At 45.5% G+C, this 24,935-nt stretch overlaps 2 protein-coding genes across 4 annotated transcripts in view; one reads left to right on the forward strand and one right to left on the reverse strand.

The window, feature by feature from the left end:
- The window catches only part of LOC143285084 (inhibitor of growth protein 3-like), a 29,714-nt gene extending 20,498 nt beyond the window's left edge, over window positions 1-9,216 (forward strand). Inside the window, exons 9-10 of the mRNA XM_076592292.1 lie at window positions 5,137-5,404; window positions 8,799-9,216. Of these exons, the coding sequence (XP_076448407.1) occupies window positions 5,137-5,404; window positions 8,799-8,909 (379 nt within the window). The 3' untranslated portion in view covers window positions 8,910-9,216. The remainder of the gene's footprint in view (window positions 1-5,136; window positions 5,405-8,798) is intronic.
- Window positions 9,217-20,254: 11,038 nt separating this feature from the next.
- The window catches only part of LOC143284633 (inactive selenide, water dikinase-like protein), a 28,292-nt gene continuing 23,611 nt past the window's right edge, over window positions 20,255-24,935 (reverse strand). For all 3 annotated transcript variants that reach the window (XM_076591500.1, XM_076591501.1, XM_076591502.1), the window contains exon 8: window positions 20,255-20,902. In XM_076591500.1, the coding sequence (XP_076447615.1) occupies window positions 20,718-20,902 (185 nt within the window). In that variant the 3' untranslated portion in view covers window positions 20,255-20,717. The remainder of the gene's footprint in view (window positions 20,903-24,935) is intronic.

Below are 24,935 nucleotides of genomic sequence, written 5' to 3' on the forward strand. Positions count from 1 at the left end.
CTAGAGATAATGACATTGTTTTCACAGCTTTTATACATCACAATGAGTCATTAGTGCTAGAGGTGTTGACATTGTTTTCACAGCTCTTATACATCACAATGAGTCATTAGTGCTAGAGATGATGACATTGTTTTCACAGCTTTTATACATCACAATGAGTCATTAGTGCTAGAGGTGTTGACATTGTTTTCACAGCTCTCATACATCACAGTGAGTCATTAGTGCTAGAGATGTTGGCATTTTTTCACAGCTTTTATACATCACAATGAGTCATTAGTGCTAGAGGTGTTGACATTGTTTTCACAGCTCTTATACATCACAATGAGTCATTAGTGCTAGAGATGATGACATTGTTTTCACAGCTTTTATACATCACAATGAGTCATTAGTGCTGGAGATGCTGATATTGTTTTCACAGCTCTCATACGTCACAATGAGTCATTCGTGCCAGAGATGTTGACATTGTTTTCACAGCTCTTACTCATAAGAGTGACTCAGTGCTATAGATTTTGATAGTTTTCACAGGTCTTGTACGTCATAATGAGTCATTATTGCTATAGATGTTGTCAATGTTTTCACAGCATTTGTACAGTGTTGAACTGACTGAATAGACCGAAAAATGTGAAGACTCTCAACACCTGCAGAAACTATCCCTTACATTTACAATTTCTGTCTTGACAGAAACTGTCCCTTACATTTACAACCTGCCTTGACACATCAGTTAACGTTATGAACTCTTGACACATCAGTGTTATGAACTATAAGCGAGACACGTAGTGGGCAAAGCCAACATTTGGCAGACACTGTCAGCATGTCCAAGAGGGTCCTCCACTAGGAGTGGATCCTAGACATGGACACCCTTCAGAGGGTGTGAGATTTGTGGTTTCAACTGATGGTGGACCTCTTTGCCACGAGGTTCAACAACAAACTCGATTTCTGTCTCACTGGTCTCAGACCTGGAAGCTTGGGCAATGGATGCTTTGTCTCTGGACTGGAGCAACCTGGTTGTTTACGCTTTTCCTCCCTTTTTGATCCTGTCCAAGGTGGTTCAGAGAGCCTGTTTAGAACACTCACAGACACCGTCAGGTCCTTAGCTGCTTAATTCCAAGAGCACATGAGGTGAGGGCTATGCCACTTGGCCACTTCTCAGCAGTTGTGCCTCTGACATGTTTTTGGAGATTCCCTTTATCAAATACTACATGTGACCACTGCAGTAAAAAGTGACTTGTTTACTAAAACAGTGAAAATTGATGGAGAATTGTTGATTTAATCAGTCAATCGAAGCTTCGTTTTCATGCTTCTGGAATCTGTAAATGGCTCAGTTTAGAATGCCAACTGTAACAAGCAAGAATAAATGAAATCAAAATAGTATGTTGGTGTGAGAACACTCATACCAGGTCAACAGGGGAAGTAATCATGGTACAAGTTAAATTGTGCCTGGAGTCGAATGAGTTTACATGTCAAACTGGAATGCCTGCCCATCCATCCTGTGGTTCACATGGAGCATTTCTTTGCTGGCCTTTGGAATAACTCTTTAACTCTAGCTGGAAATGGCGTTTGATTGACTAGCAGATGGTAAACTAATAGCAGGATGTCTTATTACTGAGTAAGCCATGTATTTTGGCCAAAGAGAGTAAACCAGTAGACCCAGTTTGACATGGTAAGTATATTTAACCAAACTTGGAGCGTAAAACAAACTCCCCATTTTGATTTTATATTTCATCTGTTGATACACATGCTTTGAAGTGTACTTGTATACTACAGTGGAACCTCCCTATTAAGACTTTGAAAAATCAGCCAAATTTAGGTCTTAATTGAGAGGGGTCTTAATAGAGAGGAGTCACATTGGGCACATTTCACACAGACGCACTCACACACATAGATACGCACACATATGAATGAAAGAAAAACTGTAATGATGAAATCAGTGTCAATTAAAACACTAAACATTACATATACATGTACTGTACACACAGTCATAGAAATCTCTTCTATACATGTGGCTATTGTTTTGTAAAAAACTGTGAGATCATTGATTGTTTTTTGGACACAGTGTTTTTGATGATGTGCATTTTCTCTATCTCTACTTTTGCATCACTCATGTTCTCAAGAATTGAGATGCCATGAGCAAGTCCAAAGCGAGCAAGTTCATGAGCATATTTTGCTGCTGTGGAGAAGTCAATCACTGGTGCTTCTTCAGCCTCAGGCTCCTCTTCCTCAGCATCTTCCTTGACATCTTCAGCTGCACTGCCTGAAGCTGTGGATTGTGCTGTGTAGCAGGTGTCAGGGAAGATCTGCAGGTTTTCCTCAACAGCTGTCATCTCCTCCAGTGTTGCACCCTCCAACAGAGCAGCAGCTCCATCACCCAGAGGCTCCTCTTCTTCACCTGGCCCTTCAGCTGTAGCCACTGCAACCTGGACATCTTTGCACACACACACACACACACACACGCACGCACACACACAGAGTACAGACACACATACACACAAACAAACACACATACACACACAGAGTACAGACACACACACACACACACACACACACACACACATGCACAGAGAAAATGTCACCTACAAATTACAAATCAAAATGTATGTGAAACAAAGACAATGGAAGCACACACACACAAACACACACACACACACACACACATGCACAGAGAAAATGTCACCTACAAACTAGAAATCAAAATGTATGTGAAACAAAGAGAATGGAAGCACACACACACACACATGCACATGCACAGAGAAAATGTCACCTACAATGTATGTGAAACAGAGAATGGAAGCACACACACACACACACACACACACACACACACACACACAGAAAATGTCACCTACAAATTACAAATCAAAATGTATGTGAAACAAAGACAATGGAAGCACACACACACACACACACAAAGAAAACTCACTTCTGTTCTTTGTGTTTGTATTGTCCAGAATTGATGTGAATGAATAAAAAATTTTAACTGTAGAATGGAAACAAGTCAGAAAATGTATATGAAATAAAGAGTTATCACAAACATACACACAAATGCACACATAGAACACAAAATATAAGTTTTATCTCTCTTAGTCTTGCACAAAAACACACACAAACACACACATGCACATACCTTGTTGAGGATCTGGACAGAATCCACACTTCTTGAAACAGCTCGTCACTGTGCTTGGCTTCAAGGAGTTCCAGGCTTTCTTCAGCCAGAAGACAGCATCCAACAGACTGACTGACTTGGCCAGTTCTGTGCCAGTGGCAGTGCCATCCCTCTCCATTTCAAAAAGAACATGGCGAAGAAGGCATTTTCTGTACTGCAGTTTTACAGCCTGGATTATTCCAGCGTCACAGGGCTGCAGACGCGAGGTGGTGTTGGGTGGCAGCATCACAAATTTGATGTTTGAGAGCTGGATTGGGGGGTGAGCAGAGCAGTTGTCCACAAACAATAGAATATGTCTCTGCAAAATCTTCATTCTGTTGTTCAGTTTACTGGCCCACTCTGTGAAGATGATTGAGGTCATCCATGCTTTTTTATTAAATTTGTAATCCACCCCAAGTGATGATATGTCCAGTCCTTGGAAACACCTTGGTTTGGCACTTCTTCCAATTACAAGAGGCTTGAGTTTTTCCCCTGTGGCACTGACACAAAGCAGAATGCTGACCCTCTCCTTTGATGTCTTGATGCCAGCTGCCTCTTGGCCTTTCACTACCATCGATTTGGACGGCAAAGTTCTGTAAAAAAGACCAGTCTCGTCCGCGTTGAAAATGTTTTCCGGGCTGTAGCCCTCACAAAGATGTGGCAAACGGCCGATCCAATCATCTACAGTTTGTTGGTTGACGTCTCCCCGCTCACCACTCAGACACGACTGATGAACATTTCGTCGTTTTAGCCATTTTTCCAACCAGCCATTCGATGCCATGAAGCCATCACACCCACTACCCACAGCCAGACACAGTGCTTTTTCTTGGATCAGTTTTCCTGTCACTGGAATATTTTTTCTTCTGGCTTCACAAAACCACTCCCACACTTCCTCGTCGATGTCCGTGTACGTGGTTTTGCGAATTTTTGACAACTTTCTGTCCCCACTCTCACCGCTCTGCCATCTTGTCAGGATCGACTCTTTGTCTCTGATAATTGACTGGATTTGAGTTTTACCAACATCCAACGATTTCGCAATGGAAATCGCACTTTCCCCACGCGAACTCCGTTCAACAACCTTGACACGTTCTTCCAGAGTCAGGGCTTTTCTTTTTCGTGAAGATTTTGATGCTGACATCTTGAAGTGAAAACGCACGTGGAAGCTGAAGCCGAGATGAAAATGTGTGCAGTGGAACCGTTGTGTCGTCTTTGGCGGAAGGCGCGAACGCTATTGGAAGGGCGATAACTCTGAGCGACTTTTATGAAGCAGTGTTTCCGGTCTTTGTCTAAAAAGTGGGAATGTAGCGACTTTTTAAGATCGGTACCACGCATTTTCGATTTATTTTCAGTCATTTTGGGGCAAATTTTACGCAAGAAGTCGTATCTGACTAATATTTTTCGGTCGCAAGTCGCGTTTGGGAGGTGGTCGTAATACAGAGTTATTTTATATAATAAAGTGTGTCGGTCGTGAGGGTGCCGGTCGCATCTTAGAGGGAGTCGTAATAGGGAAGGTCGGAGTGAGGAGGTTCCACTGTATATCATGATGGTTGGAAGTCTGGACCTAGAGGTGAAGTGATGTGAAAGACCATTCCTTAATGTCACAGGTCAGTGTGGGTGGGAATTTACCTCTTCACCCGCACCTTTACATGCACGTACACATAAAACAAAGACCATATGCCCCAGAAGATGTTTTTAAACACCCATTGTGGCTGTTATTCTGATTTGAACTTGTTAGAAAGTTAAAAAGAAAAATTATTTCTTGAGTTGATGTTTGCACAAACTTCAGAATAGCTGATTTAACTGATTTATGTTTGATGTGAATGGGTGGGTTAGTAGCTCTTGAAAAAAAATTACAGGCCATTGATCAGAATGGTTTTTTGGGGTTTTTTCTTCTTTTTTTTTTTTTTTATTAACCAAGTAAGGTTTCTGGTTTGTAAATGCCCTCAAGAACTGATATAGTTGTAAAGGTGACAGGAACTCCCTGATTGCTATCACAGGCAAACTTCCAAAGCAGCAGCACTGGCACAACAGCAACAACAGCAGCAACTACAGCAGCAGCAAGCAGCAGCAGCACAGCAGCAAGCAGCAGCAGCAGCAGCAGCAGCCCAGCAGGCAGCAGCCACACCACAGGTGGCAGTGGAGGGGACGGAGGAGGTGGGCGGGGAGCTACAGGTTGACGAGTGGCAGTCTGACCCCAACGAACCCCGCTACTGTCTGTGTAACCAAGTGTCCTATGGTGACATGGTGGGCTGTGATAATGACGATGTAAGTCTGTGCTCTCTTTCCTCATCAGTTTTGTAGGAATATCTGTATGGACTTTATTTTTAGTTTTGTCTATGCACTCATTCCTGGACCCCAGTCACAAATTTTTCAGTCACTCCCACATGTCATCAAGGCATTGCCTCAAAGCATAGGTGTATTTTGGATCACACCAGTGTAGTTTTCATATCATCAAGGCATTGCCTCAAAGCATAGCTAGCTGTATGTTGGATCACACAAGTGTAGTTTTCATGTGTTCAAGGCAATGTCTCTAAACACCTGTACATGGGATCACAGCAGTGTAGTTTTCATGTTATGGCAGTGTCTCTGAACAGCTGTGCATGGGATCACAGCAGTGTAGTTTTCATGTCATCAAGGTATGGGATCACAGCAGTGTAGTTTTCATGTCATGGCATTGTTTCTGAACAGCTGTGCATGGGATCACAGCAGTGTAGTTTTCATGTCATCAAGGCAGTGTCTCTAAACAGCTGTACATGGGATCACAGCAGTGTAGTTTTCATGTCATCAAGGCATTGTCTCTCAACAGCTGTGAATGGGATCACAGTTTTCATGTCATCAAGGCATTGTCTCTCAACAGCTGTGAATGGGATCACAGCTGTGTAGTTTTCATGTCATCAAGGCATGGGATCACAGCAGTGTAGTTTTCATGTCATCAAGGCATGGGATCACAGCAGTGTAGTTTTCATGTCATCAAGGCAGTGTCTCTAAACAGCTGTACATGGGATCACAGCAGTGTAGTTTTCATGTCGTCAAGGCATTGTCTCTCAGCAGCTGTGAATGGGATCACACCAGTGTAGTTTTCATGTCATCAAGGCAATGTCTCTTAAACGGCTGTCCATGGGATCACAGCAGTGTAGTTTTCATGTCATCATGGCATGGGATCACACCAGTGTAGTTTTCATGTCATCAAGGCAATGTCTCTTAAACAGCTGTCCATGGGATCACACCAGTGTAGTTTTCATGTCATCAGGGCATTGTCTCTGAACAGCTGTACATGGGATCTCAGCAGTGTAGTTTTCATGTTATCGAGGCATGGGATCACAGCAGTGTAGTTTTCATGTTATTGAGGCATGGGATCACAGCAGTGTAGTTTTCATGTTATCGAGGCATGGGATCACAGCAGTGTAGTTTTCATGTTTTTGAGGCATGGGATCACAGCAGTTTAGTTTTCATGTCATCAAAGCATGGGATCACACCAGTGTAGCTTTCATGTCATCAAGGCAATGTCTCTAGACAGCTGTACATGGGATCACACCAGTGTAGCTTTCATGTCATCAAGGCAATGTCTCTAGACAGCTGTACATGGGATCACACCAGTGTAATTTTCATGTCATCAAGGCACTGTCCCTCAACAGCTGTGCATGGGATCACAGTTTTCTTGTCATCAAGGCATTATCTCTCAGCCACTGTGCATGGGATCACAGCAGTGTAGTTTTCATGTCATCAAGGCATTGTCTCTCAACCGCTGTGCATGGGATCACAGCAGTGTAGTTTTCATGTCATCAAGGCATGGGATTACACCAGTGTAGTTTTCATGTTTTCATGGCATTATCTCTAAACAGCTGTCCATGGGATCACACCAGTGTAGTTTTCAACTATATTCAAGTCATCAAAGCATGGGATCACACTGGTCCAGCTGTGTAGTGCAGCTCTTAGTAGACACCACTGGTCCAGCTGTGTAGTGCAGCTCTTGGTGGACTCAATGGTTCAGCTGTGTAGTGTAGCTCTTGGATACCACTGGTCCAGCTGTGTAGTGTAGCTCTTGGATACCACTGGTCCAGCTGTGTAGTGTAGCTCTTAGTAGACACCACTGGTTCAGCTGTGTAGTGCAGCTCTTAGTAGACACCACTGGTCCAGCTGTGTAGTGTAGCTCTTGGATACCACTGGTCCAGCTGTGTAGTGTAGCTTTTGGATACCACTGGTCCAGCTGTGTAGTGTAGCTCTTGGTGGACTCAATGGTTCAGCTGTGTAGTGTAGCTCTTGGATACCACTGGTCCAGCCCTCAGACTTGGTGCCATCCTCTTTGTTATTGCTTTCACTTTGTTGTCCTCAGCGCATTTTGCAGCATTTCGCAGCATTTCCCTTTGTATGAGAGAGGGGAGCATGGTCCTGCTATCAGATGCACATAGTAGTCATAAATGTGTCATGAAACCAAGTCTTGGTTAAGGATTCTGTCCATTTCAGAGATGTGTACGAGTGTATTATTATTATTTCAAACATGTCTGCATATGTGTTCATAATATAAAACAGTGTCGCATTGAATGGTTCCATTACGGCTGTGTGTGTTTTGCAGCATCCCATTGAAGGGTTCCATTACAGCTGTGTGTGTGTGTTGCAGTGTCCCGTAGAATGGTTGCATTATGGCTGTGTGTGTGTGTTGGAGCATCCTATTGAATGGTTCCATTACGGTTGTGTGTGTGTGTGTTACAGCATCCCATTGAAGGGTTGCATTACAGCTGTGTGTGTGTGTGTTGCAGTGTCCCATTGAATGATTGCATTATGGCTGTGTTTTACAGTCTTCCATTGAATGGTTCCATTACAGCTCTGTTTGTCCCAGTGATGGTCCCATTACAGCTTTGTGTGTGTGTGTGTTACAGTGTCCCATGAAATGGTTTCATTACGGCTGTGTGTGTGTGTTGCAGTGTTGCATTAAATGGTTTCATTACGGCTCTGTGTGTCCCATTGATGGTCACATTATGGCTCTGTGTGTGTGACAGTTTTCCATGGAATGGTTTCATTGTGGCTCTGTGTGTGTGTGTGTTACAGTGTCCCATTGAATGGTTTCATTACGGCTCTGTGAGTGTGTTACAGTGTCCCTTTGAATGGTTCCATTATGGCTGTGTGTGTGTCCCATTGAATGGTTCTCTTATGACTGTATGTGTGTGTGTGCTTCAGTGTCCCATTGAATGGTTCTGTTATGGCTGTGTGTTTGTGTTTTGCAATGTCCCATTGAATGGTTCCATTATGGCTGTGTGTGTGTGTTGCAGTGTCCCATTAAGTGGTTCCATTACAGCTTTGGGTATGTTGCAGTGTCCCATGGAATGGTTCAATTATGGCCGTGTGTGTGTGTTGCAGCATCCCATTGAGTGGTTCCATTACGGCCATGTGTGTGTGTTGCAGTGTCCCTTTGAATGGTTCCATTACGGCCATGTGTGTGTGTTGCAGCATCCCATTGAGTGGTTCCATTACAGCCATGTGTGTGTGTTGCAGCATCCCATTGAGTGGTTCCATTACGGCCATGTGTGTGTGTTGCAGTGTCCCTTTGAATGGTTCCATTACGGCTGTGTGTGCAGTGTCCCATTGAATGGTTCCATTACGACTGTGTGTTGCAATGTCCCATTGAATGGTTTCATTATGGCCTTGTGTGTGTGTGTTGCAGTGTCCCATTGAATGGTTCCATTACGGCTGTGTGGGCCTGGCTCAGGCCCCCAAAGGAAAGTGGTTCTGCCCTCAGTGTACTGCTGCCATGAAGCGCCGTGGCAGACGTTGACAGACTGGTCATCAGAAACATCCTGACATATTCCATGGACGTGCAGTGGCATGCTGACTTTCTTCTGTGAACCAGAGACCACAGGAACTTGGCCACTGGTGTGAGGCTGTGCAACAGCTGGTGCTTGATGTGTAAACTCCATAATTACTACGGGTAGCTGTGTGCACACAGACAGTGGTTTTAAGTGATCTGTTGATTTGCTCACCTTTCAGTTTGTGTCGGTCACATTGTCATTCGAAGAGGCTGATGTAGTCGGTCATCACCCTGCCTGCATGCTGTGCTGAAATCATTAGTATTTTTAAGCCTACACGGTCATGGTGGTGTTTCTTCTGCCTTTTTGGCTTGTGTGTGAATGTGTATTTGGATTTCGTTCATCTCAATGAACTCTCTTCCTTCTCTCTCTCTCTCTCTCTCTCTTGTGGGAATGGTTCTTTAAAGTGAACCAGGAAATGAACCAAGCACAGATGTGAGAGCAGCTAAAATAAAACAAGTGTCTGAGCAAACTGTTTCATAAACTTATCCACCACTACCCTCACCCCACCCCACCCCCCCCGCCCCACCCCCCAGCTCATGCTTGCTTCACACCACATTGTGATGGCAGCATGCTGTAATGTGTGAACTAAAACCCTGGAAGAAGGGGTGAAAGTGTGCTGCCAGCTAAATTCTCTGTTGTGTCAGTGAAAGGTTGAACATGTGCTGCCAGCTAAATCCCCTGCGGTGTCAGTGAAGGGTTGAACATGTGCTGCCAGCTAAATCCCCTGCTGTGTCAGTGAAGGGTTGAACATGTGCTGCCAGCTAAATCCCCTGCTGTGTCAGTGAAGGGTTGAATGTGTGCTGCCAGTTAAATCCCCTGCTGTGTCAGTGAAGGGTTGAACATGTGCTGCCAGCTAAATCCCCTGCTGTGTCAGTGAAGGGTTGAACATGTGCTGCCAGCTAAATCCCCTGCTGTGTCAGTGAAGGGTTGAACATGTGCTGCCAGCTAAATCCCCTGCTGTGTCAGTGAAGGGTTGAATGTGTGCTGCCAGTTAAATCCTGTTTTGTCAGTGAAGGGTTGAATGTATGCTGCCAACTAAATCCATTGTTCCTCCTGTGAGAGAGCAGTGACACAAAGAAGACCAACAAAATGCAGCTGGAAATAGCATGCCTATTGTCAGATTATACCAGTAGAAGAAATGAAAACTGGCTATAAGTTTATTAAAATAAATTGCAACTTGTGTAGACGTGTAAGTGAATAACTGGCCCAGCAATGATAAATGTGGGTACAGTCAACATAGAAAGTCAATCAAAAAGTCAGCAGCCAAGGTTTTTGACAGCTAAGAGCTTTCCCCAGTTAGAGGGTGAAGTTGTCCTTCCAGGTTGTACCTGGGCCTTCCCCAATTTGTTGAAGTCCCTCCAGGTTGTACCTGACCCTCCAGGTTGTACCTGGGCCCTCCCCAGTTAGAGGGTGAAGTCCATCCAGGTTGTACCTGGGCCCTCCCCAGTATCAGTATCAGTAGCTCGAGGAGGCGTCACTGCGTTTGGTCAAATCCATATACACTACACCACATCTGCCAAGCAGATGCCTGACCAGCAGCGTAACCTAACGCACTTTGGCCTTGAGAGAGAAAGAAATTTTTTTTATAATAAATAACAATAAATAAATAAACAAAAGATGAATACATAAAAATACTACTACTACTAATAATAATATTTATAAGGCGCAAAATCTTGAAGTCAACTCAGTGCACAAAAAAGAAGACGATGATAAATTAGCAAATAAATGCAAATTATGCATACACACACTCAAACACACACACACACACACACACACACACACACACACACACATGCATAACCGATATGCAACAAACGTGCAGTTTCACAGATATGAAAGCACAATCAAATACACATAAACGTACATGAGCCCCAACACACACGCACACACACACACACATTACCCTGCACTCTCTCCCCTGCCCCCTCCACACACTTATTTGTAGGCTTCCACAGCACACACACGCACACTTACTTGTACAAGCACACGCACATACGCCCATATCCCCCACACACATATATACAAATATATATATGCACACCCGCACATTCCGATATTCTGTTGCTACCACAGTGTAGGCTTGCATACACACACATACCTCGTCCTCTACACATGCATACGCGTGCGCGCACACGCACGCACGTGCTCAGAGCTCTCCTGACGTGTACACTTACACCCTTGCACACGCACACATACACACACGCACAGAGGCTGCCACTGATTAGCCGCAAGAGGGGTGGGAAAAGATCTCTGATGCCAAGAACATGGTGTCTGGTGTGTTGCTCAGTCTTGTATTTGGAAAAGCCCACAAAGACTCTGTTCTGTTTTGAAAAAATTAGTGCAATGTTGGTTTGGAAATGATGCTGATATTCATTTGATTTGCAAAGCATCGTGTTCTAACTTTCATGCTAGACTTATGGCCGCTCCCTCTTTCTACCTTTATTTCTTTGAGGCGATGGTGTGATGGCCTTGTACCTGTTCTTTTTGGTATTCTTTGACTTTTCTGAGGATTTCCAATTTTCCTAGATGTAGGCCGCTTGTCGTTGCGTTACCAGCAAGTCTGTCAGCTCGCTCATTTCCCTTAACACCAGCATGTCCCAGGCAGTATGACCATGAAAGTTTTTGAATCTGAAAGTTGCGCATTGCCTCATGCCACTCTGGGCTTCCCATTCCACTTTCAATTTTCTGTATGAGGCTCATTGAGTCCGTTAGAATCATGGCATGTTGGTTTCCGGGCATATGGATAGATGATAGCCACTGGAGGGCATGTGTCACAGTTTCCTTTTTTCTTTCTTTTGCGTTCGACAGCTATGCAGTCAGGGTCAAAGTCGAAGGGATGCCACAAACTTAGACGCCCGGCGAAGATCGGCTACCATCCCCCAGAGCTTGGTGTTGAGCTCCGCACCCCCAGACCAGGACTGCTGCCACATCTTCTCATACAGGGGGCGTCTTGGAGAATATGGGATGGGGTCTGGTCAGCCTGGCCACAATCGCATAGGGATGTGGCTGCCACTCCAATCCTCTTCATGTGTGCTCGGAGGCCACAGTGTCCTGTGCGAAGGCAGTAGATGGTAGTCTGGTGTCTCCTGTCCAGTGTCCTGATGGGATCCTGGTGTGCCTGGTAACCTCCATTCAGGGTGACCCAGCCTCTTCGGAATCTGCTGCGGAGGAGAGTTTTTGCTTCCTCATACGTGGCAGGAACGGTCGGCTGTGTGAGCTGGCTTGCTTCCTTAGCAAGGTGGTCTGCACGCTCGTTGCCTGGGAGGCCTACATGGGCAGGCACCCACTGGAGGGTTGTTTGGGTAAGGGTTGCGAGGGAGGCCTTAAGGGACTGGATCAGTGGACCAGGTTCAGGGGAGTCAAGGGCTTGGAGTGTGGACATGGAGTCAGTGAAGATGGAGATGCTGCCAAGGGCCTTTCCACATAGGAGAGGAATTCTGCTGCTGTTCTAATGGCCAGGACTTCAGCTCTGAAATTGGAACAGAGCTTTCCTCCAGGGAGTGCGATGCTGCTGTGTTCTCCATCGGGAAATTTGACGTAGACACCACTGCCTCTGTTGTGTGTGGCTTCCTCCACTGATCCGTGTATACATGCGTCCAGGAGTTGGCTGGGTAGGACTCCTCTATCATGGCCAGAGTCAGGATCTTGAGAGTAGCTGCTTGCTGGTCTTCGGTGGTGATGCCAGGAACTCTGAGGCTGATGGTGGCCTCTATCTCTTGGTCGAGCCTCCAGTCAGGCAAGGCAGGGTCAGTGCAAGACTCCCCTTTTGCTGCCAGAACATCGCTGTGCTGTGCTCTGAGTGCCTTATACTCGTGGTTGAGGCTCTGACGTTTGAGACGGTTCTTGGTGGGCTGCTCCAGTCTGTGGTGTAGGTGGCGTGAGGGCAGTCTTCTGAGCTTCTCTCCCTGCATCAGGACTTTTAGGTCGCGTCTTCTCTCCAGAGGCTCTACGTTAGCAGTTTTCTCCATGTCATGGATCAGCGTGGAGCTCATGGCTCCAAGTATGAGGCGTAGTCCCATGTTTTGGACTTTGTCGAGCCGGCTCTTGTTGGTCTGGAGGCTGTGCCCCACGAGGTTGAGGCGTACTCCATGGTGGGTCTGACCGCTCCCGTGTAGACCCTGACGAAATGCCTGCTGTCCGCTCCCCAAGTCGTCCCGGCCAGCCTCTTCAGCAGGGCTAGCTTGCGGATGCCTCTCCTCTCCATCTCCTCAATCTGGGGCCTCCAGGTCAGGCGGGTATCCAACTTGACGCCAAGGAATGTTGGTGTGTCCATCTTGGGCAAGACCTATCCCTGGAGCTTCAGCTTGACTTGCTCATTGGCGGTGGAGAGACAGAAGAGTGTTGCGTTGGTGTTTGTGGTGTTGAGCTCAAGACCCCAGTCCGTGTGGCGATATTGCTGACAACTTCCTGAAGCCGGTAGGAGGCCGTGCTGGTGTGTTCAGCGGATGTCCATACTGCCAGGTCGTCTACATGGAGACCGTTGGAGACGTGCTTTGTGATGTTATCTTTGATGTCGTTGATATACAACAGAAACTGTTGGGGAAAGCACTCCTCCCTGGGGGACACCCCCATGCAGCTTGACCTTTCTGCTGTGGAAGCCGTCTAGTTTGACCCTTGCTGTCCTGCCAAAGAGGTAGTGGTGGATCCACATGTACATCTTGCTACATACGCCGGCTTGGAGAATTTTCAGGATGAGGCCCTCCTTCCACACTTTGTCAAACGCTCTCGACAGATCAAAAAACACGGCCTGTGTCTTCTTCTCCTGAAAAGAGTTTACGATGTCCTGGACGAGGAGGGCTAGTTGGTCTTCTGTGTTGAGGAATTTTCTGTAGCCGGTCTGGGTAGGTAAAAGGATGTTCTGTGTTTCCAGGAGGAAGGTGAGGTGGTGGTTGACCATCCTTTCCAGCAGCTTGCCAACACAGCTCAGAAGGCTGATTGGTCTGTAGCTGCGGGGGGTCCTTGTTCTTTCCTTTCTTTGGGATCAGGATCGGGATGATCTCTGCCTCTTTCCAGATGGATGTCACAGCTTCAACTTCCATTGTTAGGCTGGAGGTTGTGACTTAGTAGGCAGCATTCTCTTCCCTAATTGTTTTTCCATTTTGTTTCGCAGTGAATCCCCAACCGGATTGGCCTTGGTGACTGAGCCATCTGTGAATATGATGATGTCCTCTTCTTTACTGTTTTATTCTGTGAGTAGCTTCACTTCTACATCAGTTTTGCCCTCCGGCCATTCCCGACAATGTCTTCCTAGAGTGGGTGAAATGGCTGTGTTGAATAGATGAGGTTTTCGGGGTTTTCCTCCCTTTTGTTTCTTTCAGGTCTTGTAGTCGGCATACTAGCTGGATTGTGTCTTCTGCTTTCCCCATCCATGATCTTCCTCGTCCTAGACGGCTGCCTTTTGGTTCCTTGACTGCGTCATGCAGTGGGTTTTTAGGGTTTTCTAATGCTCTGAAGTAGGTCTTAACCTGTTCTTACATGTTTCTGGCCTGCACTGAAGGAAAGTCAAGCAGGTATCACATGGTTTCCGTGGGCGTGTCCTTTGTTGTTCCAAGGATCATCCTCTGCCCTTCCCTTATAAGAGGCTCTGTCAGGACGACCGAATATTTTCCCTCACCACATAGAACACCCTTCTATGGATACTAACAAAACCCTGTCTCACGTGCTCCTCGGGTATCAGCTGCATTGCACGAGACATAAATTCAGATCCCCAAAACAGTCTGGCAAAGGAGGTGGGAAGAGATCGTGCTTAGGTAGCAGACTGACAAAAGCAGAGCGGCTGTCAAAGAAATTCTTTAGAATCGGCAGTTGGAATTGCTCCAGCACGAGAATGAGAATCTCAACAATTGAGAAATTGGCATATGATTTTGACATTTTATGTCTCCAAGAGACCAGGACAAGTGCAGACAGACCAATACATTTTGAGAATTTCAGTCTTTCAAAGGAATGAAAGAAGAGGAGTAGCAATCATACTAAACAAAAATCTAAAAAAAGCAAGTTTCCACCATAAATCCAGAGAAATGGTGTAACACCTCGTGTGAACTAGTGGGTTGAAAAACCTGACGGAATTCACAAAAGCATCGTGCTCATCAATGCCTATGTTCACCCAGGAACCTGCACAACAAAAGCAGATTGGGCCTTTTTATTGGAAATAGAGAACGAATTTGGAGACTGTCATTATCTATAGAGACCGTAATGCAAGATCGAAGTTATGGGACCAGCGGAACACCAACCCACAAGGACTCGCACTTGAAGGAATGATAGGGGAAATTCTTCTTAGCCCACTATCAACCACATCCCCAACTCGCCTTGGAACAAGACAAGGGGACAGTGACAGTGTGATCGACATCTCCAAAATTCAGAGTAGTTATGAATGCAGAGACGCTTCCACACCAAGGCAGTGATCACCTCCCGCTAGTGTTCAGTCTACAGAAACTATCAGATAAACCCTGTATGAAACCGCGTGATCCATTTCAGTATGAAACCAAAGGGACAACCATCATCGAAAAAGTAAGACGCAGAAGAAACAAAAGAACGGCACCGAACTGGATGCAATCTATTCAGCCCCCATGATGGAATACCGACACAGAGAGAGCCTGGATTGAAAAAACATGGGGCTGTCAGACTTTGGCAAAAAGAAAGAACAAAACCTCCGGACAAAGAAATTGAAACAAAAATGAAAGAAAAAACAAAACAGAGGCCAAAAATGACAAGTGGAAACAGTTTTGCGAGGCGCTCAGTTATGACACAACATTGACAGAGTTCTGGCAATTTTATCGTCGCATGGGAGGGAAAACATGCATAACAACAACCCCAGACATGTTAGATACTGATGGAACCAAGCTTAAGACAAACGAAGAAAAAGGATCCGCGATCAAAGAAACTTTGATGAAAAAAAAAAATTTGTTGATGAGTTAAACCAAACCCTCATGCAGACTGGACCCGATGGTGACTTCACAGTAGATGATCTAAACGAAGTTTCAGTAGCTCAAGGAGGCTTCACTGCGTTCGGACAAATCCATATATACGCTACACCACATCTGCCAAGCAGATGCCTGACCAGCAGCGCAACCCAACGCGCTTAATCAGGCCTTGAGAAAAAAAAAGGGTGAATAAATAATAGATACATACATAAAAAAAAAAACAAAAAAAACCCCTACTACCACTACTACTAACATGTATAAGGCGCAAAAACGTGATGAAGTCAACTATAAGCGTACATAAATAAATAAATAAACGAAGCAATAGCTAAATGCAAGAAAGAATCGGCTCCTGGTCCAGACAAAGTTCGTTCCTCGGACATCAAGGAGCTATCAGAAGAAGACAGAAGCAAACTTTTCAATCTGTATCAAAACAGTTTCCCCAATGAACATGTGCCGGAGGACTGGACACACAGCTTCTTAAAACCCATACCAAAACCTGCCTGTGTGTGTGTGTGTGCCGCTGTCTGCCGCTGTCTGTCTGTATGTGCGTGTTGTTGCCTGTGTGTGTGTGTGTCGCTGTCTGCCTGTGTGTGTGTGTGTGCCGCTGTCTGTCGGCCTGTGTGTTTGTGCCACTGTCTGTCAGCCTGTGTGTGTGTGCTGTTGTCTCTGTGTGTGTGCTGCTGTTTGTGCGTTACGCTGTCTATCTGTCTCTGTGTGTGTGTCGCTGTCTGGCTTTGTGTGTGTCCTGTCTGTGTGTGTGTGTGTGCTGTCTGCCTGCGCGTGTGTGTACTGTTTGACTGTATGTGTGTGCCCTTGTCTGCCTGTGTATGTGCGCCACTGTCTGTCGGCCTTTTTGTGTGTGCTGTCTGCCTGTTTGTGTGTGCAGCTGTCTGTGTGCCGTTGTCTGTCTGCCCGTCTGTGTGTGCTGCTGTCTGTCTACCTGTGTGTGTGCTGCTGTCTGTGTGTGTGTGCCGCTGTGTCTGCCTGTCTGTGTGCCGCTGTCTGGCTCTGTGAGTCGTTGTCTGTGTGCTAAAGCTTGTGTGTGTGTTGCTGTCTGTGTGTGTGCTGCTGGTTGTCTGTGTGTGTACCGTTGTCTGTCTGCCTGTGTGTGTGTGTGCCACTCTGTGTGTGTGACTGTGTGTGCGCTGCTGGTTGTCTGTGTGTGTACCGCTGTCTGTCTGCCTGTGTGTGTGTGCCGCTCTGTCTGTCTGCCCTTGTGTGTCGCTGTCTGTCTGCCTCTGTGTGTGTGTATGTGTCACTGTCTGTCTGCCTCTGTGTGTGTGTGTGTGTTGCTGTCTGTCTGCCTATGTGTGTGTGTATGTACTGTGTGTGTGTCACTGTCTGCGTGTGTGTGTGTGTGTTGCTGTCTGTCTGCCTCTCTGTGTGTGTATGTGTCACTGTCTGTCTGCCTCTGTGTGTGTGTGTGTGTGTATGTGTTGCTGTCTGTCTGCCTCTGTGTGTGTGTGTGTGCATGCGCGCCGCTGTCTGTCTGCCTGTGTGCCACTGTCTGCTTGTGTGCGCGTGCTGTTGTCTATGTGTTTGTGTGCGTGCTGCTGCCTCTGTGTGTGTGTGCTGTCAGTCTGCCTGTCTGCGTGTGTGTCGCTGTCTGTGTGCCTGTCTGTATGTGTATGTGTGTCACTGTCTGTCTGCCTGTGCGTACTGCTGTCTGCCTGTTTGTGTGTGTGCCGCTGTAATGTCTGTGTGCCGCTGTCTGTGTGTGTGTGTGCTGTCTGTCTGCGCCGCTGTCTGTCTGTGTGCCTGTATGTGCGTGCTGTTGTCTGTGTGTGTGTTGCTGTGTGTGTGTGTGGCTGGCTCTCTGTGTGTTTATGTGTCGCTGTCTGTGTGTGTGTGTGCTGCTGCCTGTCTGTGTGTGTGTGTGTGTGTCGCTGTCTGCCTGCCCCTGTGTGTGTGTGTGTGCTGTGTGTCTGCCTGTGTGTGCAACTGTCTGCCTGTGTGTCATGCTGTCTGTCTGCCTATATGCGTGTGTTGTTGTCTGTGTGTTTGTGTGTGTATTGCTGTCTCTCTGTCTGTGTGTGTGCTGCTGCCTGTCTCTGTGTGTGTCGCTGTCTGCCTGCCAGTGTGTGTGTGTGTGTGTGTGCTGCTGCCTGTGTGTGTGTGTGCTGTTGTCTGTGTTCTGCTGTCTGTGTGCGCTGCTGTGTGTGTGTGCCGCTGTCTGTCAGCCTGTGTGTGTGTCGCTGTCTGCCTTTGTGTGTCCTGCCTCTGTGTGTGTGTGTGTTGCCCTCTGTGTGTGCTTTCTGCCTGTCTGTGTGTGCCGCTGTCTGCCTGCCTGCGTGTGTGTGCTGTTTGTATGTGTGTGCCGCTGTCTGCCTGCCTTTGTGTGTGTGCTGTCTGCCTGCCTTTCTGTGTGTGCCGTCTGTCTGCCTTTCTGAATGTGCCGTCTGTCTGCCCATATGTGTGTGCCACTGTCTTCCTGTGTGTGCGCCGCTGTCTGCCTGCCTGTGTGTGTGCCACTGTTTCTGCCTGTGTGTGTCGTCTGTGTGCTGATGTGTGTGCCCCTGTCTGTGTGTGTGTGTCTGTCTGCCTGTGTTTGCCGCTGTGTGTGGCTGTCTGCCTGTGTGTGTGTGTAGCTGGCTGTCTGCCTGTGTGTGCGTGCCGCTGTCTGCCTGTGTTTGCCACTGTGTGGCTGTCTGCCTGCCTGTGTGTGCCGCTGTCTGCCCGTGTGTGTGCATGCCGCTGTCTGATTGTGTATGTGTCACTGTCTGTCTGCTGCTGTGTCTGCCTATCTGTGTGTTGGTGTCTGTGTGCTTGTGCGCGCGCCGCTGTGTGTGTGGTTGCCACTGTCTGCCTGTGTGTGCTGCTGTCCGCCTGTGTGTACCGCTGTCTGCCCATATATGTGTGGCTGTCTGCCTACCTCTGTGTGTGTGTCTGCCTGCCTGCCTGTGTGTACCGCTGTCTGCTTGTCTGTGTGTGTGTGTGTTGCTGTTTGTCTGCCTGTGTGTGTGTGCCGGAAAAAGAGGGCACTTGTCAGGGATGCAAAGGGGAGGTAACTGACTTCGGGAGGTTATCGGTCGTAGCTACTTCCATTTTCTCCGCATAGGTAGGTAGTAGTTTGCACAGGACAGGAATCAGACCCCTGCCTGAGTCTGCACTAGTGGGTCACGGTTAAGTATGTGTAATTAAATGTTTTTGCTTCATTATCGGGACAGGTGAAGTCAAGGTGGCAGTTATTTGTTTTCCAAATTTTTGGTCAGATACAAAAGCAATAGAGTCACAACAGCAGCAGTTGGTGACAACACTCTTTCTCGTGCATAAAGGAGACTGAGAAACATTGTGCTTATTGAAAACAGGATTGCTCCGTGGGGTTCACATCCGTGGCACATCACTGATCTATTCTACACCACAGAATGAAACACAATCAATTTCAGTATATCATGGAAAGCCTCAACTTCCAAAAGAATCATCAGTATGGTGTTCTTTTAGTCAGTAACTTGACAAAATTCGAAAAATCAGTGCCACAATTCACCAAGGGTAGCAAGTGAAAAGCACGAAGACTATATTCACACACAAACATTTGTTGATTAGGTTCCTGTTCCCGTTCACTGCTCATTTCCAAACTTTCCTGTGCCTGTTGCTTGCAACTGAAACAGGGCTAAAGAGAGCAGCATTTTCTACATGGTTTTGACAGGCAAGCACCTGAATACATCTAAAATACAAAAAAGTTTCAGGCTGGTTCCAGCAAAAAAAAAAAAAAAAAAAAAAAAAAAAATCTTGATTTTAATTATTTTGACCCTGATAGTGTTTTTCTGGTTACCTATGAATAGCTGGCTGCATCTTTAGCCAGGTTTTCATGTGCTGCATCATGTATTCACTATGAGTACTCGTGACTGGTCATCTCCACATGGTTTCTACCCTTGGTTACTCAAGGTGGTTACAGTCCTTGATACTGTCCAAATGGTGATCGAAATGAGCGTCAAGTCATTCAGATGAGACAATAAATCGAGGTTCCAGGTGCAGCACATACTTGGTGTACTTAAAAAGAGCCAATGACAACGACACTGTTGTCCTCTGGCAAAGTTCTGTAGATGAATTCCACTCTGGTAAGTACACATATACATGCATGCACTCAAGGTCTTAGCATGCTGGGTTAGTTGATGGTCAGGCATCTGTCTAGAAGATGATGTGTAGCAAATATGGATTTTTCCAAAAAAAGTGACACTTGCTTGAGAAACTGAAACTGTTAGATGTAAATGTGTAAAATCTCTTCCCATATCAAACACCTGGGTGGTTTTTGTTGGAAAATCTCCTGTTCCCATTGTAAACATACGGGAGATTTTTGTTTTTTTGCAGACAGCTGTTGCAATGTCAATCGTTTGCTAAGGAGAACAATGTTGAAAGCAGGTGGCAGCATCCTGACCACTTCACACAAGGAGTAAAAGTGGGCATTTCATTTATTTATCAATCCAATGCATGAAATGATCAATGAACACAATGATATTGGCAGAACAGAGGCAAGCGTGTCTGGTCAGTGCAAACATTTCACACCGTTTGTGTTTTCAGCAGGTTCAGTCTGGCATTTGCAGGTTCCTGAACTGGCGTCATGAAGAAATTCTGCAACAAAGTCAACACTCATGCATATGTTCTGCCTTCCTAGGTCAGAGTGCTTGAGAGCAGACAGGGGCTCAACCTTCTGCTTCCAGTCACAACCGAACTAGAACAGTTCTCTATTCCCTTATACCACAAATTGCTATACAATTACAAATGATGAAATGCATTTTAAGTAAATTATGTGTGTGTGGAATGAAAGGCTATGTCAGTCACCACTATGATAAACAGTTGACTGGGTGCAATGTAAACACTTCAACATCAACTGCCACTGTCAACCACTTGGTGCTACTACCACAGTTCTCCATCGCGATCCTTAGCAGGCACTTCAATGACCCTTGGTTTGTCGATGATCCGGGCCGAGCGGTTTCCTTTCTCCACAATGCCGATGATCCACGACTGGTAACCCTCCTGTTTCTCTATGTCCTTGCAGAAGGCTGCAGCTTGTTCTCGTGGCAAAGCTATCAACAGCCCGCCTGAAACAATCATCATAATTACTGATACAATATCCATCTGAAAGGATGGATTATACAAACTGCTTTGTAAAAAGTACATGTATAGGTATCTGTAATTCATTGCTTGAAAATATGGTCGACTTGTTTATAGGACTTCAACTCATCTGGGTGTGGTAGTTTTCTCACACTCCTATATAACACACTGGTACCATGAGTAGGCAGGCAGGCTATCTGTCGGTGTGTGTCCTCATATGGGAGAAGAGGCTGATTCTGGATGCAGAATCAGCCTCTTCTCCCATATGAGGACACACACCGCCAGATAAGCCTGCCTGCCTACTTGTCCGTCGGTCTGACAGGAGACTCCAACAACATATAACACTGGTACCCATGGCATCAAAATATAAATGACATATGAGGGAAAGTGTGCTCAGAAGTTACACTAACTCTGCTTTTTGACAAGAAAATTGGCTTTGTCATTCAGAAGCCTGTACATCTTTGTAAAATGATTAACAGATTTCTTGACTGATGTCAGTAGGGTGTGAACCTTAAGGTAACAAGGGGTGTGTGTGAACCTTGAGGTAACAAGGGGTGTGTGTGAACCTCGGGGAAACAGGGTGTCAGTAGGGTGTGAACCTCAAAACAGGGTGTCAGTAAGGTGTGAACCTTGAGACAACAGGAAAGGTGTCAGTAGGGTGTGAACCTTGAGACAACATGAAGGGTGTCAGTAGGGTGTGAACCTTGAGACAACAGGTAGGGTTTTAAAATTAAAATTAAAAATATTGCTTAGAGCCCAGCCGACCATGAAGGCCATATCAGGGCTATCCACCATTCAAAGTTTGATCACCGCAGATGGGCCACCCCAATGTTTTCAGCTTTCTACTGCACTGTGATCACTCCATGATAAAAATTTCACAACTTTTGTACTAAGCATATACTATATTAAATACTATCAAAAATATTTATTTCTTTTAAATATTGCAATATTGTCCACGGAGGGACATCACGGAACAACGTTCTCAATGAATCTGCTGTAAAAAAAACACCCCGTCGTGTGTCATAAAAGTCCCAACAATCAATCAGAATATGTTGCACAGTGAGTGGTTCATCACACGGAATACACCAAGGAGCCTCTTCTCCTTTCAGGAGGTAGGAATGTGTGATGTATGTATGTATGACCTGTATGAAGTCGGCACAGCACTGTCATTTCTTTTCGATTCACCACAGCCATAGGTAGAGTCTCTTGAAGGTTTGGTCGTATTTTAAATAATTTGTTATCTATTTGTTCATTCCATTCTTTCTGCCAGAGATCTTTAGTATACCGATGAACTTTGGGTTTAAAATCAGTAAAAGGAATATAAAACTTACATTGTTTCTCTCTAACAGCACTCTTAGCCAGATTATCTGCTATTTCGTTCCCTTGAATGCCCACATGACCGGGCACCCAAGCCAGAATGATTACAAAACCATTTCTTTTAAGATGGGTAAACAAACTGAAGAATTCTCGAAGTTTGGGATGATCAATATTACGATGAGCTATTGCCTCCAAAGAAGAAAGCGAGTCAGAAAAAACAACAAATTTACGATTAGATGATTGCAATATAGCATTTAAAGCTAGATTTAAAGCAGTTAGCTCTGCAGTAAACACAGAACTGTCTGACAGAATATGTTTCGTGAGTCTTTGGGAGGGAGAAGTCGGACAAAAAGCAGAAGCAGCCACTCCCTCCTCAGATTTTGAGCCATCCGTAAAAATTTTCTGATATAATGGATATTTCTGGCAGAGTTCGGAAAACAACTTTTTATAGACCAGTGAACTGGTACAGTCTTTCTTGAAGATGGTGAGATCAAATAAGATTTCAGGAGTTTCAAAAGTCCATGGAGGTTCCTCAGGAATTTTAAATTCAGTATCTATTAATGTAGGATCAATTTGGGCTTCTTGAATGTATTGAAGCATTCGGATTCCTAATGGAGGTGTACACTTTGGGTTGTTATCAAATCTGGATTTAAACTTTGGTTTATAAATACTGTTGTGAGCTGGGTTTTCTACTTCAGAAACTAATTTAAGGTAGTAGTTCATAGAAAGTTTCAGTCTACGATTTGAAAGAGATGGCTCTCCAGCTTCTGCATATAAACTATGTACCGGTGTAGTACGGAAAGCTCCCAAACAGAGTCGGAGTCCCTGATGATGAACAGGGTCCAGCATCTTTAGGTAGGAAGGTCTTGCTGAACCATAGACAACACAACCATAATCAAGTTTAGAACGGACAAGTGCTCTATAGAGGTGCAAAAGGGTTTTCTTATCTGCACCCCACTCCGTATGTGCAACAATTCTTATAATATTTAGAGCTTTTTGGCATGAAATTTTTAAATGTTTTAGATGACTAAGGAAGTTCAATTTCTGATAAAAAATAACCCCGAGGAATTTCACCTCTTTAACAGCTGGAATTTTTGATTTCCCTAGATGAATCTCATGATCTGGAAAAAAATGGCGGTAATTGTGAAAATGGATAGATTGTGTTTTGCCAGTTGAGAAAGTGAAACCATTTTCTTCTGCCCAATTTTGGATCTTGTCAACACAGAGCTGAAGCCGGCGTTGAATGCCAGGGTAGAAACTCCCACTTGCATATAAAGCAAAATCATCAACAAAGAGAGAGGAGTCATTGTCATTGTTTACAGAGTTAACTATATTATTTATTTTGATACTAAAAAGAGCAGGTGACAGAATGCTCCCTTGTGGAACGCCCATTTCCTGTTCATGAAGATCTGAGAGAGTAGAACCTACTCGAACTTGAAAAGTACGGTCTTCTAAGAATTTGTCTATAAATTGAGGAAGGTGGCCTCGAAAACCCATTTCATGAAGATCATGAAGTATTCCCTTTTTCCAGGTGGTGTCATATGCTTTCTCCAGATCAAAAAAGATAGCTACCACATGCTGTTTATTTAAGAAAGCATTTCGTATAGCAGTTTCTAATCGGACTAAATGGTCAAGGGTAGAGTGATGCTTCCTGAATCCACACTGCTCTTTGGCTAAAAGTCCATCTGTTTCTAGTTTCCACATCAGTCTACTGTTCGCCATTTTTTCCATTAGTTTACAAATGCAACTAGTAAGAGCAATAGGTCTGTAGTTTCCTGGCGTAAAGCGCTTATCATTCCCATTCCTAAGGCTGGAAAAGACCTTTCTAATCCTTCAAACAGGTAGGGTGTGAACCTCGAGAAAACATGAAGGGTGTCAGTAGGGTGTGAACCTCGAGACAACAGGAAGGGTGTCAGCAGGGTGTGAACCTTGAGACAACAGGTAGGGTGTCAGTAGGGTGTGAACCTTGAGTCAACAGGTAGTGTGTCAGTAGGGTGTGAACCTTGAGACAACAGGTAGGGTGACAGCAGGGTGTGAAGCTTTAGACAACAGGAGGGGTGTCAGTAGGGTGTGAACTTTGAGACAACAGGAAGGTGTGAACCTTGAGACAACAGGTAGGGTGTGAGCCTTGAGACAACATGAAGGGTGTGAACCTTGAGACAACAGGGTGTCAGTAGGGTGTGAACCTTGAGACAACATGAAGGGTGAGAGTTGGGTGTGAACCTTGAGACAACAGGAAGGGTGACAGTAGGGTGTGAACCTTGAGACAACAGGAAGGATGACAGTAGGGTGTGAACCTTGAGACATCAGGAAGGGTGACAGTAGGGTGTGGACCTTGAGACAACAGGAAGGATGACAGTAGGGTGTGAACCTTAAGACAACAGGAAGGGTGACAGTAGGGTGTGAACCTTGAGACAACAGGAAGGACCACACCTTTCAATCACAGTTCCAGTTTCTCAAGGTGACATAACTGCATTCAAACAAATCCATCTAGTAGGCAGATGCCTGACCAGCAGCACTTGATCAGGCCTTGGGCGCATGCTGATATTTGTGTATCTATCAGAGTGGATTTCTTCTACAGAATTTTGCCAAATGCACTCGCTGCCATGGGTTCTTTTTCAGTGTGCTAAGTGTGAGCTGCACACAGAACCTCAATTTATCGTCTCATCTGAATGACCAGACGCTCAGATTTCCAGTCAAGCT

Source organism: Babylonia areolata, chromosome 8 (genome assembly GCF_041734735.1).
Source record: "Babylonia areolata isolate BAREFJ2019XMU chromosome 8, ASM4173473v1, whole genome shotgun sequence".
NCBI lineage: Eukaryota > Metazoa > Mollusca > Gastropoda > Neogastropoda > Buccinidae > Babylonia > Babylonia areolata.